General features: G+C 51.5%; 3 protein-coding genes across 10 annotated transcripts; 1 reads left to right on the top strand and 2 right to left on the bottom strand.

The window, feature by feature from the left end:
• Window positions 1–460: 460 nt before the first annotated feature.
• Window positions 461–2,681, bottom strand: LOC146272124 (uncharacterized). The gene is made up of 3 exons (XM_084707823.1): window positions 2,330–2,681; window positions 2,188–2,213; window positions 461–1,841 (listed from the first exon to the last, which is right to left on the bottom strand). Exon 3 carries the CDS (start codon window positions 1,228–1,230, stop codon window positions 586–588), a length of 645 nt encoding a protein of 214 aa, XP_084563949.1. The 5' UTR covers window positions 1,231–1,841; window positions 2,188–2,213; window positions 2,330–2,681; the 3' UTR covers window positions 461–585.
• Window positions 2,682–2,770: 89 nt separating this feature from the next.
• On the bottom strand, window positions 2,771–5,885 carry LOC146272123 (uncharacterized). 4 transcript variants are annotated; one of them, XR_014767162.1, is made up of 6 exons: window positions 5,552–5,747; window positions 5,248–5,439; window positions 5,066–5,121; window positions 4,564–4,769; window positions 3,632–3,700; window positions 2,771–3,027 (listed from the first exon to the last, which is right to left on the bottom strand). XR_014767162.1 is itself a non-coding variant. In XM_084707825.1 (6 exons), exons 2-6 carry the CDS (start codon window positions 5,294–5,296, stop codon window positions 2,930–2,932), a joined length of 507 nt encoding a protein of 168 aa, XP_084563951.1. In that variant the 5' UTR covers window positions 5,297–5,439; window positions 5,552–5,885; the 3' UTR covers window positions 2,771–2,929. The 4 variants fall into 4 exon arrangements, 1 of the variants encoding a protein (XP_084563951.1); XM_084707825.1 differs by having other exon boundaries at window positions 5,037–5,121; window positions 5,552–5,885; XR_014767161.1 differs by lacking the exon at window positions 5,248–5,439 and having other exon boundaries at window positions 5,037–5,121.
• LOC146272122 (casein kinase I-like) lies at window positions 5,771–14,479 on the top strand. Of its 5 annotated transcripts, none has more exons than XM_084707818.1 (13): window positions 5,771–5,903; window positions 7,401–8,511; window positions 9,194–9,263; window positions 9,747–9,895; window positions 10,757–10,991; window positions 11,150–11,235; window positions 11,340–11,424; window positions 11,512–11,660; window positions 11,963–12,046; window positions 12,271–12,369; window positions 12,887–12,993; window positions 13,326–13,413; window positions 13,760–14,479. In XM_084707818.1, exons 2-12 carry the CDS (start codon window positions 8,278–8,280, stop codon window positions 13,375–13,377), a joined length of 1,350 nt encoding a protein of 449 aa, XP_084563944.1. In that variant the 5' UTR covers window positions 5,771–5,903; window positions 7,401–8,277; the 3' UTR covers window positions 13,378–13,413; window positions 13,760–14,479. The 5 variants fall into 5 exon arrangements, with proteins under 5 accessions (XP_084563944.1, XP_084563945.1, XP_084563943.1 ...); XM_084707819.1 differs by having other exon boundaries at window positions 5,898–6,017; window positions 11,515–11,660; XM_084707817.1 differs by having other exon boundaries at window positions 5,898–6,017.
• The last annotated feature ends 1,131 nt before the right edge of the window (window positions 14,480–15,610 follow it).

The following is a 15,610-nucleotide window of genomic DNA, read 5'->3' as shown; positions in this document are numbered from 1 at the left end:
TGGGAACAACTACATAAAACCAGAATCTGGGGGGACCAATGAAATTGCCAGGGCGGGCTTTATACGATGATGGACAGATGATCAACAGTAACGTAATCAACAACGTCACGAAAGAGCCCTTGGGTTGAATTCGTTTTCAACAAACAAAATATTACGTTGCTCTGATTGGTTGTAGGTCTATCCAATTGAGCGTAGAGGCATTTGTTTTACGAGTTCGGTTGAAACACGCCCCGTAGTCACAGCCCAACGGAGAGTTATCAGACTCATATTCTGACTAGAATTATGAGTATGACAACGTCAGGCTAGACTGACCAATCTCCCCAAACCCAACCTAGCAGCGACCCCTAAATCTTAACCTTTGACCTTTACCCTAATAGAACACAAAATAACAGTTATTTCAGACCAACTCCTGTACAAGAAACAAAATGTGATATAACCGTCCAGTGAAATGAAAAACCATTTATTCAGGTGAAAACCACTCCTTATCCAGCACTGTGGCTGCAGGTGAGCGTGAAGGTGAGGACAAAAAAAGCTCATCGGACCCTGACCTCCAAACTTCTGACCTGAACCCTGACCTCCCACCTTCTAGAAGTTTCTGGGTGAGGTTACTGACATCACTTCCTTCCTCCGGAGCAGAGGGGGGCGGGGCCCAGATGTGACTGGCTGTCTGACCGAGGTCGCAAGTGCTGCCTGATGTGATTGGATGACCCGACGGGGAAGTTGGCTCAGTATGACCTCCAGGTTTCTGATTCTGAGCTTCATCTCTAGCTTCTTCCTCCTCACTAGGGTCACCTGCTTCCTGACTGGTTCACTGTGAACTGGTTTACTCTGAACTGGTCCGGTTTGGCCTGGTTCGGTCTGGCCTGGTACAGCAGCCATGTTACACTTCAGACTCCCCACACGGCTCCCAGCCCGCCCGTCTCCTGTGCTCCCCGGCCCCCCCTCCTCTCCTGCCCGCAGCAGCTGCTCCAGGCACTGGTGGAGCACGCAGGGGAAACCCCAGAGGCTCTGGCTCCGCTTCCTGCGGAGGTGAGACTCCAGCACCTGGCACACCTCCTGGGAGAGCAGGGGTACGGGGGGACCCTGGAGGAACATCTGGACGGGCAGTGACCGGTCCACTGTGGGCTGGTCTGGGCCGGTCCAGTCCGGTTCCAGACGGTTTGGTCTGGCCTGGAGCAGGGTGGGATGACTGTCTGCTGTCCGGCGCTGGAGGGAGAACAGGCTGGCCATCTTCCTCACCACCACCCCTCTCCTGGGCTGAGGGGAGAGGGGGGAGGAGGAGGAAACCACCCCTCTCCTGGGCTGAGGGAAGAGGGGGGAGGAGGAGGAAACCACCCCTCTCCTGGGCTGAGAGGAGGGGGGGGAGGAGGAGGAAACCACCCCTCTCCTGGGCTGAGGGGAGAGGGGGGAGGAGGAGGAAACCACCCCTCTCCTGGGCTGAGAGGAGGGAGGGGAGGAGGAGGAAACCACCCCTCTCCTGGGCTGAGGGGAGGGGGGAGGAGGAGGTGCAAGTGGAGGCAGAGGAGGTTGGCTCCAGGGGGCTGATGGGTTGCAGGGCGGAGGGCCCCAGGGGGGAGGGGCCTCGGTCCCAGCCCAAGCCAAGCAGCGCCAGCAGGGTTTGCGTTGGGGCCGAAGGCGAGGTCCACTGGTGCTGGAGCCAGTGCCCCCTGATGGTCCCAGCTCCCCTCGAGGTCCCGTCACTACAGGCTGACTCCCCAGACCCCCAGGCCCAGACGGAGAGATCCAAGGTGGGGCCAAGCACAGCCGCTGGCAGCAGCTTCTGGAGCTCCAGCAGGGTTTGGAAACACAGGCAGCTGTGGTGCAGCCTCACCCTCTCCTCCCTGACCCCCCAAATACAGTGGATATTAGAATATAAAGATGTGTTGTATATGCCTTTAATACAAACTTTTTATTACACAGCTTTGTTGAATATTCGTTTCTGATTGGTCTGTTTACGCATTACGCATTTCTACGGTCTGTTATTTCTGGACAACAGACAGCTGCTTTGCGTCAGGGTTTATTTCAATAATAACTACAGTCGGAGCTTAATGAGCTTTGGTGACAGGGTGATTAACACTTTATTCAAAACAAACAGTTTTTAACTCATTTGAACCCCATCATGTAACATAATTTATGTTTTTCCACGTGACAAATACGCATTTGATAGCCTCGTTAGTGTCAACTTACATGTCCACCTCGTGCGACACTTGTCTCTGTCCAAATTCAAGATTGAGAGAAAAAAAACATGAAACAGGCAAAACATCTGCAGTGACTGTTGACTTAATGAAAGCGCTTGCTAAAATGAATATATTACGATATGGATCCACACCTCGCTGACGGAAGTCCCATGGCGCTCCTTGCACCGGCTGCACAACCAGCAGAGGATCAGAGCTCCGGAGAGGAGACACACGGAGATCTGGAAACCGATTAAACTGTCGAAGCACCGGCCCGGTGACAGCACGTGCCTCGGGACGCGGAATCCGAGGTAGTCGGTGGCGGTGGCGAACATCACCCCGGCGCGCTCTTGCAGTTACCGGTTGTGCCGGCCGTTACGCGCGGTTGTTTCAGACAACGCACGCCATTTGGTTTCAGAGATGGGTTTTATCAGTAAAATAAATGTTTTGCTTGGAGTAGATTCCGGACGACAACGCTGATCGGTGTCAAATACACTGCAATATCAATCAGTTATTATGACGCGACAATAATCGTGCGTTATGACGCGCTCAAATGTCTTGCTTCTGCGAATCTAGAATAACCGGAGCCTTCAATCTAAAAACACACAAGGTTTATTTAAAGATTGTAATCATGCAATCAATATCCAGTAAACCCAAGCTATTCATATATCTGTATATCTCTAGCACTTCCGACATACAGCAAAGAATATGGTCAAATCCAGCGTGCAGGTTGAAAACCTTGTGCTCATGAGAGGTCAGCCAGTTCTCCATGCTAGGAACATGGTCAGAGTGGTGATGATGAAGAGGAGAGCTTTAAACAGCAAGTACCAGACCAAGGGGACTCCCAGGATCCCTGAGGAGAAGACAGAGAGAGAGACAGAGAGAGACAGAGAGAGAGAGAGAGAGAGAGAGAGAGAGACAAAGAGAGAGAGAGAGAGAGACAGAGAGACACAAAGAGAGAGAGAGAGAGAGAGAGAGAGAGAGAGAGAGAGAGAGAGAGAGAGAGAGAGAAAGAGAGAGAGACAGAGAGAGACAGAGAGAGACAAAAAGAGACAGAGAGAGAGACAGAGAGAGAGACAGAGATAGAGAGAGAGAGAGAGAGAGAGAGACAGAGAGAGAGACAGACAGACAGAGAGAGAGAGAGAGAGAGACAGAGAGAGACAGAGAGAGAGACAGAGAGAGAGAGAGACAGAGAGAGAGAGAGACAGAGAGAGAGAGAGAGAGAGAGAGAGAGAGAGGAGAGAGAGAGAGAGAGAGAGAGAGAGAGACAGACAGACAGAGAGAGAGAGACAAAGAGAGAGACATAGAGCGAGACAGAGAAAGAGAGAGAGATAGAGAGAGAGAGATCCGTTGCTCTGTTCAGGGAGGGTTTAGGTGTGTGAGAGGAATGTGTGTGTGTGTTGGGGGGAGAGGGGCCTTCTCTTAGGTGACAGTTCCGACCTCTCAGTAATTCTCACCTGCGTAGGCCTGGGGTTGACCAGAGGTCTGGTTTTGACACATCTTGCAGGGCCCCTCAGAGGTGGTTTCTGAGACAGGAAGCAGACAAGAGCGATCATCTGATGACAGCTTCTGACTTAAACCCATCTAACAGGAACTAACCATCCAACTCTAAGCACACAACCTTCATCAACTCACACACCCCGAGCCCAATCACAACAGAGCAGAACAGTTACAGAGTGAATCCTACGTACGAGGATGTTTAACTAAATAGTAAATTATCAAAACGCCCGTGACTGTTTTGCTGTAAAAAAGAAGTGTGAAAAGCTTAACTTCTGAGTGTGGCTTCAACCAACCAGAGCACAGGAGCACAGGTAGTTCAACCAACCAGAGCATAGGAGCACAGGTAGTTCAACCAACCAGAGCATAGGAGCACAGGTAGTTCAACCAACCAGAGCATAGGAGCACAGGTAGTTCAACCAACCAGAGCACAGGAGCACAGGTAGTTCAACCAACCAGAGCACAGGAGCACAGGTAGTTCAACCAACCAGAGCATAGGAGCACAGGTAGTTCAACCAACCAGAGCACAGGAGCACAGGTAGTTCAACCAACCAGAGCATAGGAGCACAGGTAGTTCAACCAACCAGAGCATAGGAGCACAGGTAGTTCAACCAACCAGAGCATAGGAGCACAGGTAGTTCAACCAACCAGAGCACAGGAGCACAGGTAGTTCAACCAACCAGAGCATAGGAGCACAGGTAGTTCAACCAACCAGAGCATAGGAGCACAGGTAGTTCAACCAACCAGAGCATAGGAGCACAGGTAGTTCAACCAACCAGAGCATAGGAGCACAGGTAGTTCAACCAACCAGAGCACAGGTATTTCTCAGCTCCTGCACAGCAACCTATTGGTATGTGGCACAAACATCTGGAGAATTAGGTAGCATTTATACCTATCATCTTGAGGTTGACAGGGTAACCGAGGGCGATAGTGCCGTTCCCCGTACGGCAGCTGTAGGTCCCGCTGTCGTTGGGCCGGACGTGAGGCAGGTGGAGGGGGAGGCTGAGGGCTGGATGAGGGCTGCTGGTGTTGAGCACCAGCACTCTTCCCTTCCACCACTGGACTGCCTGGCTGGGCTGCAGACAACTGAAATTACACCTGGGGAAAATGCCATTCATGTACGTTACTTACGCGACACAATTTCATTAGTTTACATTTTGCAATACAATAGTGATATTAAGATAACAATGAAGTCATGTCTGGTACGACTGGGTCTAATGATCAAGCCCAAAAGTGACTTATAGAACCTGATTTCTTATACTACAAAAAATGCTAAACTTAAAGAACATATAGAACTTATAGAACATTTAGAACATATATGGCTCCAACCGAGAACATGTAGCAGAAGTGATTCCTCCCACACACCTCAGAGTCACAGAGTCACCAGCCCGTACCTGCCTCTCTCCTGCCTCAGAGGAAACCCTTGTGACACAACCTCCTGCAAGGCCTACTACACACACACACACACACACACACACACACACACACACACACACACACACACACATGAACACATGCATACGCACACGTTACAATAAAAATGTCAAGGCTAAAACAACCAGCTGTAGATACGCACCTGGTTCCTGCCCCAGCAGCATGGAGAATAAGACCAACACATGGATCATGGTCAAACCTAAATCTAACCCTTAGGATATGTCAGCCTGTTTAACTGTCTGCCTGGCTGTCCGTTTAACTGTCTGTCTGTCCGTCTATTTAATAGTACGCCTGTCTCTATGTGTGTCCTGTGTGTCTGGTTGTCTGTCAGCACCTACAGCCAAACAGGTACAAAGGAAATAAGAGGTTGGCTGACAGGAAGTCCTGAATATCAAAACGGTCCAGTAGTCAGACTTGTCAGCAGATACAGTTTCTGATAAACTTACCAATAACATCCGCTCCTTACATCAGATTCAAGCAAGGATAAGATGCTCAGGAAGGGATCAACTGTCATCAACATTCACCCTCATAAACATTTGTCTTCACCAGTCAGCCCAAAACGGCCTTTATCTACAGTAGGCTATATAAGGGAGTAAATACAGAGGTGTCCAGTAACACATGTTTGTCTTTGCCATGATAATGATGACATCAGAATTTAGAAAATAGTTTTCTTTTAAACTGCCAAGTAGACCAAGCTGTTGTAGCTAGTTATAGCACTTTATTCCACCACCCCCCAACCGGAGTTAGCTAGCTAGTATCCTTAGATGTGCCAGTCTGCATCCAGGAATATTCCCCAACGTAAGTTACGCAGAATGAGCAACACCGCGAGTACTAGGAGATGAACCGTGTCGAGCGAACAATGTTCGTCTGACTGGCGTGGTTTCACCAAAAGGGGAAAAGAAAAACGGAGCAGTATGCAATCCATTTACTACTCCAACGCTTGTTATTTCATTTCAATATGTTTGTGGGTTTTGTTTGTGTTAGGGCTTGTTCTTGGTTATGGTCGTTTCTGTCCGTAGCTAACGTTGGCTAGCAAGCTATGCAGCTAACGTTAGCTGCGGATTACCACGGGTTATCCCCCCTTCTCGTCGAAGGAAGCCCAGCTAGCTAGCTATCCCAGATTGTTGCTATCGAGAACATTGCCTGCCAGACGGCTGGTTAATTCAAACACGAATCTAACATTAGCTAGCTATGTCGTTTTTGGTAGCCAGGTATCTAAAGTAGCATCATAGTTTATTATGTTGGCGTGAAACATCAACTGAGTAACATTTTGCAGATTGTCGTAAATGCTAGCTGGCAAGCTAGCTAGGTAGCTAGTAGAAAGCTAAAAAGGAAGCTATCAGTAGCTAGACTAACTCAATTAGTAACTTACTGAAATTGATATAGCGCTAGCAAGCTCGAAACATAGGTGACTGTCATACATTTTGTTGGATGGGTGTTAATACATGTATTTGTTAGGGGTTGGATTGCCATTTGCGTTATCAGCTCGTCAATATTTGGGATGTCAATATGGTAATATTCGTGTACTTCAAGGCCTCCTCTGAACAGAAACGTAGCAGCTTTAGTAAGCTAACTTGCTGCTAGTTGGGAATATTTTGCTAACGTTGGCTGGCTCGCAAGTTCCTGTAATTGCGAACGGGTTGACATGGCTGAAGCGGTGTTTAATTGACTACGACATACTGTTCACCGTGGCTAATACGGAGATGAACTTGAAGTGGCTAGATTACCAAATAAGCAACATAACTTGTTTTGCCAGCAAAGTAATTGAATATAAGTAGGCCTCACTGCATCTTGTTGGAACGTCTATGGCTGATGTTATTAATAGCCTAGCTGTTTTTCTCAGATATGGAGAAAGCCTAATAACCGTCTTGTCCTAGTTTACATTGACTTCTGGCTAGCTACTAACTTGCTTGTGACACGCTCTGCAGCTGACCACTGCCCTATATCAGGCTTGTGCGAGCAGGTAATAGCTAGCTGTTATCTAGTGAAAGAATGCCAGGTTATTTCATTGCTGTGCGTTCACTTGCAAGAATGCTTTTGTTTTAACAGGATGTGGTGGTATTAGCTGTGTAAATGTGTGGGGTTGACAGAAAACAAATATTTAACTGTACATAGCACTAGTTTTATGTAATATTTTGGAACTATTAGAATTTCAAAATCCCATACAGGATAGGATATCACTTGATGTAATACCACCTAATGGCACTTTTTCCCTTTTCTCTTTCTCCACTCTCAATCCCTCTTTCCCTCTCCACGTTTCCTCCATCCCTTCCTCTCCCCCTTTTCTTCCTCCAGGTTTCCTGTGAGAGACACTCCCTCTGCTCACCCCCACACTTCCTGACGTTTGGACACGCCCCCGCAGGTGCAGACACGCCCTCTGCAGAGCGTGTCCTGTGAGAGAGCCACTGCAGAGAGGAGGGGATGAGGGCTTGTGAGGCCTGCCGGGCCTGAGTGGAGCACATCGCTGGAGGAACAGGGACACAGCCGGGGGGAAGCAGACTGAGACCAGACCACACCTCCGAAAACTGCTTTACCTAGACAGACTGAGAGAGACCTAGAAAAGAGAGAGACAGAGAGAGACCACGAAAGAGAGACTTACAGAGAGAGAGAGACCTCAGAAGACCTAAATTTTCACAGAGAGACCACCTGAACAGCCATCAAGACCGTTTGACATAATTGTCAAACAGTGTCAGAAAGACCAGCACACCTGGTGAAACACCAGCTCATCTGAAGAGAGACTCTTTATTTTAGAGACACTCCAGCAGGAAGCTCAGCTCTCCTTTGTGCTCTGCCGGCCTCAGCTGCATTTGATCTGTCGCTTCGGTTAACATCCAAACCCAAGCAAGCACCGCCTGTCTGTCTACCACACCTGTCTGTCTGTCTGTCACACCCGTCTGTCTGTCACACCTGTCTGCCTGTCACGTCTGTCTGTCTGTCACACCCTTCTGTCTGTCACACCCGTCTGTCTGTCACATTTGTCTGTCTGTCACACCTGTCTGTCTGCCACACTTGTCTGTCTGCCACACCTGTCTGTCTGACTGGCCTCCGCCTGCCCCTCCCCTCTCCGGCTAGTCTCTCCTGGCTGTCTCCGTCCTCCCGTAGGAGTCTTAGTGGTTCCTGAGGACCGCGTGGCGGTGGAGTAACAGTGGAGAAGCCAGGGTACCACAAGCTTATGGACTTTGACAAGAGAGGGGGAGGAGGAGGGGGGAAGGCCGAGGGGGAGGAGGGGAAGAGGATGGCCAAGACGGGCAGCAGCAGGTCTCACGGGGGCCGGGGCCCTGGGAACTCCGGGGTGCTCATGGTCGGCCCCAACTTCCGTGTGGGGAAGAAGATCGGCTGTGGGAACTTCGGAGAGCTTCGCCTGGGGAAGAACCTCTACACCAACGAATACGTGGCCATCAAACTGGTAGGTATCCAGACTGGCTGCAGCTGGTAGGTATCCAGACTGGCTGCAGCTGGTAGGTATCCAGACTGGCTGCAGCTGGTAGGTATCCAGACTGGCTGCAGCTGGTAGGTATCCAGACTGGCTGCAGCTGGTAGGTATCCAGACTGGCTGCAGCTGGTAGGTATCCAGACTGGCTGCAGCTGGTAGGTATCCAGACTGGCTGCAGCTGGTAGGTATCCAGACTGGCTGCAGCTGGTAGGTATCCAGACTGGCTGCAGCTGGTAGGTATCCAGACTGGCTGCAGCTGGTAGGTATCCAGACTGGCTGCAGCTGGTAGGTATCCAGACTGGCTGCAGCTGGTAGGTATCCAGACTGGCTGCAGCTGGTAGGTATCCAGACTGGCTGCAGCTGGGCCTGGTGTTGTAGGTCTTGCTGGACTTGAAAATTACAATGTTCATCTTTATTCGTTCAGCAGACCCTTTTATACACACATGTTGAAAGTACAGCAGCAGATCAAGGACCAGAAGTGTTCTGGTGATCAGAGTCAAGGAATGGCCTGTATTTATGCAAAGTAGTTTTGTTCTTGTGGGAGGGGCTTATGTTTATTTGGATGTGAACATCCAAATATCAAGACTTCTATTGGCCCTGGCTACAAATCAGCGTGACGGGTCAATGGTGCTCATGTTGTCCACTTCCTCCCCAGGAACCAATCAAATCCAGAGCTCCACAGCTCCACCTGGAGTATCGATTTTATAAGCAGCTGGGGGCATCAGGTGAGGAAACACTGACACACACACACACACACACACACACTGCACACTAACACTGCATACACACACACACACACACACACTGCACACTAACACTGCATACTCACACACACACACACACACTGCACACTAACACTGCATACACACTGCACACTAACACTGCATACACACACACACACACACACACAGCACACTAACACTGCATACACACACACACACACTGCACACTAACACTGCATACACACTGCACCCTAACACTGCATACACACACTAACACTGCACACTAACACTGCATACACACACTAACACTGCACACTAACACTGCACACACTAACACTGTACACTAGCACTGCACACACACACACTAACACTGCACACACACACAGTAACACTGCACACACACACAGTAACACTGCACACACACACAGTAACACTGCGTGTGTGTGTACACACACAGTAACACTGCGTGTGTGTGTGTGTGTCCAGAGGGCGTGCCCCAGGTGTACTACTTTGGGCCATGTGGGAAGTACAACGCCATGGTGCTGGAGCTTCTGGGGCCCAGCCTGGAGGACCTGTTTGACCTGTGTGACCGCACCTTCAGCCTCAAGACTGTCCTCATGATCGCCATCCAGCTGGTACCCTGCTGCCCACACCCCCCCCCCTGCTGCCCACACCCCCCCCCCTGCTGCCCACACCCCCCTGCTGCCCACACCCCCCTGCTGCCCACACCCCCCCCCCTGCTGCCCACCCCCCCCCTGCTGCCCACCCCCCCCCCTGCTGCCCACACCCCCCCCCTGCTGCCCACACCCCCCCCCCTGCTGCCCACACCCCCCCCCTGCTGCCCACACCCCCCTGCTGCCCACACCCCCCTGCTGCCCACACCCCCCCTGCTGCCCACCCCCCCCTGCTGCCCACCCCCCCCCCCTGCTGCCCACACCCCCCTGCTGCCCACCCCCCCCCTGCTGCCCACCCCCCCCCTGCTGCCCACCCCCCCCCCCTGCTGCCCACCCCCCCCCCCCTGCTGCCCACCCCCCCCCCCCTGCTGCCCACACCCCCCTGCTGCCCACACCCCCCCCCTGCTGCCCACACCCCCCCCCCCTGCTGCCCACACCCCCCCTGCTGCCCACACCCCCCCTGCTGCCCACACCCCCCCTGCTGCCCACACCCCCCTGCTGCCCACACCCCCCCCCCTGCTGCCCACCCCCCCCCCCCCTGCTGCCCACCCCCCCCCCCCTGCTGCCCACACCCCCCTGCTGCCCACACCCCCCCCCTGCTGCCCACACCCCCCCCCTGCTGCCCAAACCCCCCCTGCTGCCCACACCCCCCCTGCTGCCCACACCCCCCCTGCTGCCCACACCCCCCCCCCTGCTGCCCACACCCCCTGTGCCCCCATACCCCCCTTCCTGTCCTCTTCCCCCCCCCCCACCCTCCCTCTCCCCCACACTCCCCCCTCTCCCCCTTCCTCCTCCCCCCTGACCTCTCTCCTGTCTCCCCAGATCTCCAGGATGGAAGTGGCCCACACCAGGAGTCTGATCTATCGCGACGTGAAGCCAGAGAACTTCCTGTCTGGTCGGCCGGGGAGCAAGAAGCAGAACATCATCCACATCATCGACTTCGGCCTGGCCAAGGAGTACATCGACCCCGAGACCAAGAAGCACATCCCCTACCGCGAGCACAAGAGCCTGACGGGAACTGCACGCTACATGAGCATCAACACACACCTGGGCAAAGGTACAACCCTGACCCTCCCGACCTCTGACCCTCCCGACCTCTGACCCTCCCGACCTCTGACCCTCCCAACCTCTGACCCTCCCGACCTCTGACCCTCCCAACCTCTGACCCTCCCGACCTCTGACCCTGCTGTTCATCTGTTATTTCTGCTCCTGTAGAACAAAGCAGAAGGGACGACCTGGAAGCTCTGGGTCACATGTTCATGTACTTCCTGCGAGGCAGCCTGCCCTGGCAGGGCTTGAAGGTGAGAGGTCAAACTCAATACTAGTCTGTCGTTCTTCAACCTGATCCATCCCTGTATCACCTGTTCCTCCACCTGATCCATCCCTGTATCACCTGTTCCTCCAGGCAGACACTCTGAAGGAGCGTTACCAGAAGATCGGAGACACCAAGAGAGCCACGCCCATCGAGGTGCTGTGTGAGGGATACCCAGGTGTGTGGCCCCAACCAGTGACCCCTCCCCTTTACCCCTATGATGGCTGTGTCGTGTGTGTGTGTTTGATGGCTGTGTTGTCTACAGAAGAGATGGCCAGCTACCTGCGTTACGTGCGGAGGCTGGACTTCTTTGAGAAGCCGGACTATGACTACCTGAGGAAGCTGTTCACAGACCTGTTCAACAGGAACGCCTACGTGTTTGACTACCAGTACGACTGGGTGGGCAAGACCCTGGTGAGTCTCACGGACCAGTTGCCTGCTGGTTACAATGGTTACCATGGCACTACTGAACTCATCTTGTTTCAGCCTCATGCTGCCCCTTTATATTAAAATAAATGGCTTTTTGCTGAAAAGTTGTGGGTGGAGGATTTTTCATGAATATCCTTTTGAGGATTCTTTCAAACGGTCAAAGTGATACCAGGAAGAGTCCCAGAGTGCCCATAGGATTACTACTAATTACAACTTTTTGATCAAAAAAACAGTTAATTCCTGAGTTCCACTTCATGTGACCTCACTTCCTGTGACATCACTTCCAGCCCACTCCTATTGGACCAGTGGCTGGTGACACACCCATGCAGTCCAGTACCAGGGAGAAGACACAACAGCAGACCAAAAACCAGGTGAGCACAACCCAGCAGCCTCACGTGCACTCCTCACGTGCACTCACATGCTCGTGCACTCACGCTCCTTCTCCCAGTCTCTACTGTTGCATGGAAGGCTTTCCCCTAAACCTGACTCACTCTTTCTCCCTAATGTCTTTTTCTGTTTCTGCTTTATCTCTATTCCTAATCTCTTTCCCTCTCCTCCTCTCCTATCTCCCTCCTATCCTGCTCCATTGAGCTAGTCACCAGAACCCAAAGGAAGTGACCAGCCTACTCCAGTGACCAATAGGGAGCTCCTGGGGTCACATCTTACAGCTGATAGGCTAGGGGGCTCTGTTCAGGTACTGCTGGACCACTGCCTGTCTGCCTGTCTATCTGCCTTACCCTACCTGTCTATCTGCCTTACCCTACCTGTCTATCTGCCTTACCCTGCCTACCTGCTTGTCTGCCCTGCCCTGCCTGTCTACCAGACTTACCCCATCTATCTGGCTTTCTCTGCCTTGCAGTGGCTAACTGCATGCCTATCTGCATGACTGGCTATCTGTTTGTCCTTGAGGTCTGTCTGACTGTATGTCAGGAACAGGATCTCTTTCGTCTTCCAATCACACGCACTCAGTCCGTCAGCCCGCCCACCTTTTGTACTTTTCCTCATCTGATTGGATAGGTCAGGTGTCAGCAATGTGGCACCAGCTATAACCTTTTCCCTGATTGGTTAGTTGGACTTGCCAACTGTCCTATCGCCTCAGATCTCTCTGTAGTGCCTGTGGGGCAGGGCTTGAGAGGGTGAGGGTCAGGGCTTGAGAGGGTGAGGTGGGGCGGGGTATTATATTTTTACTCAACTTCCCATCATCCTTGCAGGTGATGAGCTCGACCAATGGGGAGCTGAATACAGATGATCCCACGGCGGGCCATTCCAATGCACCAATCACGGCCCAAGCTGAGGTGGAGGTGGCTGATGACACCAAGTAAGGAGACCAACCAATCACATGACAGCACGCCTGTGACATCACACACCCTGCTCCAGTATCGGTCCTAGCACCTGCCCTGCTTCCTACCTTTACACTTAAACATCCAATCAAATTAGGTTTTAACCTGAACCTGAATATATGTGGCACAGTATGACAAGCTTTTATTGTGTAAGAGACAGAGCCTGGATACTAATCCGAGTTATGCTTTTATTGTGAAAGATACAGTCTGGCACAACAAGGACGTGTGATGCTGACAGATGAATACAGAACTGAAGGAAGGTCGTGTTCCCAGTGTTGAGCAGAGCACTGACCTGCAGTGTGTGTTTCAGGTGCTGCTGTTTCTTTAAGAGGAGGAAGAGGAAAGCTCTGCAGAGGCAGTGAGGAGGAGGAGGAAGATGCTCTTCAGCACCAGCTCAGGTGCTGCTCCCCTGTCCGTCGGCTCCACCACACGCTTAAACATTTACATGGACACGCAGAGCACATGTACAAACATAACACCTGAAGCATTCACACTTGAGCATACCCACTTAAACAGAAATGTGTAAACATGAAACCTTAATATAAACACACATAAACATACAGGATATGATCTTGTTTTTCACTTGTCATTCACTCATTCTTTATTTCTGTTACTCTCTCTTCTTACCTCTGTCTCCATCTCTCACTCTTTCCTCCCCTTCTCTCCACCTCTCACTCTTTCCTCCCCTTCTCTCCACCTCTCCCTGTTTCTCTCCCTCTCCTGTTTCTCTTCCTCCTCTCCCAGTAAGGACAGGCGTCATATGCAACTCCTGAAAGGAGGATGAGGAGAGGGAGGAGTGTCTTCCTGGGTGGCAGAGGAGGAGAGGCAGAGGAGGAGAGGCAGAGGAGGAGAGGCAGAGGAGGAGAGGCAGATGAGGAGAGGCAGATGAGGAGAGGCAGATGAGGAGAGGCAGATGAGGAGAGGCAGATGAGGAGAGGCAGATGAGGAGAGGCAGATGAGGAGAGGCAGAGGAGGAGAGGCAGAGGAGGAGAGGCAGAGGAGGAGAGGCAGAGGAGGAGAGGCAGAGGAGGAGAGGCAGAGGAGCGGTATAAGGGACTCCTCCCCCCCAGAGGAATGCTGAGGGGTAGAGACACTCAGAGACACCCTGCCTGGCTCCTCCTCTCCTCACTGCAGGGGGTGTCACACCTGCCTGTCGAACTGGAACACACACACACACACACACATGCTTCGCAGGTCTTCACTATGGCCGTAGCGGCTGTGGACTATATCATGGACTATGCCCCTGCTCCCTCACACACACACACACACACACAGACTGAACTGTCCATGTGGAGCAGGAAGAACTGGGCTGTGTTGAGACACACATGCAGGAACCAGGGACTGGCCTAGAACCAGGTGGAGAACCAGGGAACTGGACCAGGAGTGGAACCAGAGAAAAATGTCTATGTAAATTCTATGCTTTTCCTTTATTTTGTAATTTAAAATGATGTTTGAAACCCCCTCCTTCCTTCTTGAGTTACTTCTTGTCTTCTGGAAAATTATGGGATTAGTTTGAGAGGTGTTGGTGAGCCACCCACTGTAACCTAATCATTCACTGTCACCCACTCATGCATTCATTCTCACCCACTCAATCATCCCCCTAATGCATTTATCATTGATGGAGGGGAGGGGGCTACAAGGGAGAGTAGCTGCCTTCAGATGTCACTTGTTAGTTGATGACATCACGGAAATTAAACCTGGTATTCGGACTCCTATCAGTGCACAGCATAATAGTATATAACCAATACTTCCAGTGGCTACGAGATGCGTGCAGTTGTTGAAAATGTGTTCAACCGTGGAGTTGGTAGAGATTAAATTGAACTGAGTCGCGGGGGAAAGTAATGTGTTGATGACAAGTGTGCTCGGTTTTAGAACTCATCGTTCAACTGAAATGGGTAAGCCTACCTTTGTTCTGGCCTTTTAATTGACTAAATTAAGTAGTAAGGAGAGGCGATTTGGCAAATGAGAGAAGCGCTGTGTCAACGTTTCATGACTTCAAACATTAACCGTCGGTAATCAGGACGTTCGCACGCTAGCCCGTTTTAACGACCTCCGGGTGTCCTGACATTTCCTGCTCATTATTCCTCTCTACTGGTTAATTCATCGACATGTATTCCCGAAGTGGTTCATGTTACAGGGTGCCCAAACTAACGGAAATGTCCGGTACTGAAATTGTTAATTCACAACCTGTAAATGTCATTGAGGTTAATGTTTTTTTTTTAAATAATGTGTATACATTCTGCTAGCATCATTCACGATGCCAAGATCGATTCGAGATCATGGGTTAGCCCTGCCTCCCCGATGACCAATCAGCGGCCTCTAATTAAATATGGGAACCAATAACATTTCCTAAACAAACGCTGAACGGAATATTCGTCTCTGCACCTTGAACTTCTTGTTTTCCGGTGGAGTGAATAAAATATTACAACCTTGTTACAACCTTCTTGGCGGGGCTACAGTGTGAAGGGTCAGGATCACACAGCTGACCGGGCGCTCCTCGCTTTCACTCAGCCGCCCCCTCCCCCCACCGACCCGGGCAACCTCACCGGCTCTGGAAAAATGTGTAGTCATCAAGTCATCACGTGAGAGTCGCAC

Source organism: Hypomesus nipponensis, chromosome 10 (genome assembly GCF_054491055.1).
Source record: "Hypomesus nipponensis isolate SF chromosome 10, ASM5449105v1, whole genome shotgun sequence".
NCBI lineage: Eukaryota > Metazoa > Chordata > Actinopteri > Osmeriformes > Osmeridae > Hypomesus > Hypomesus nipponensis.
Note: the sequence above shows the minus strand (reverse complement) of the source record. Positions and strands in the feature narration are given on the sequence as shown.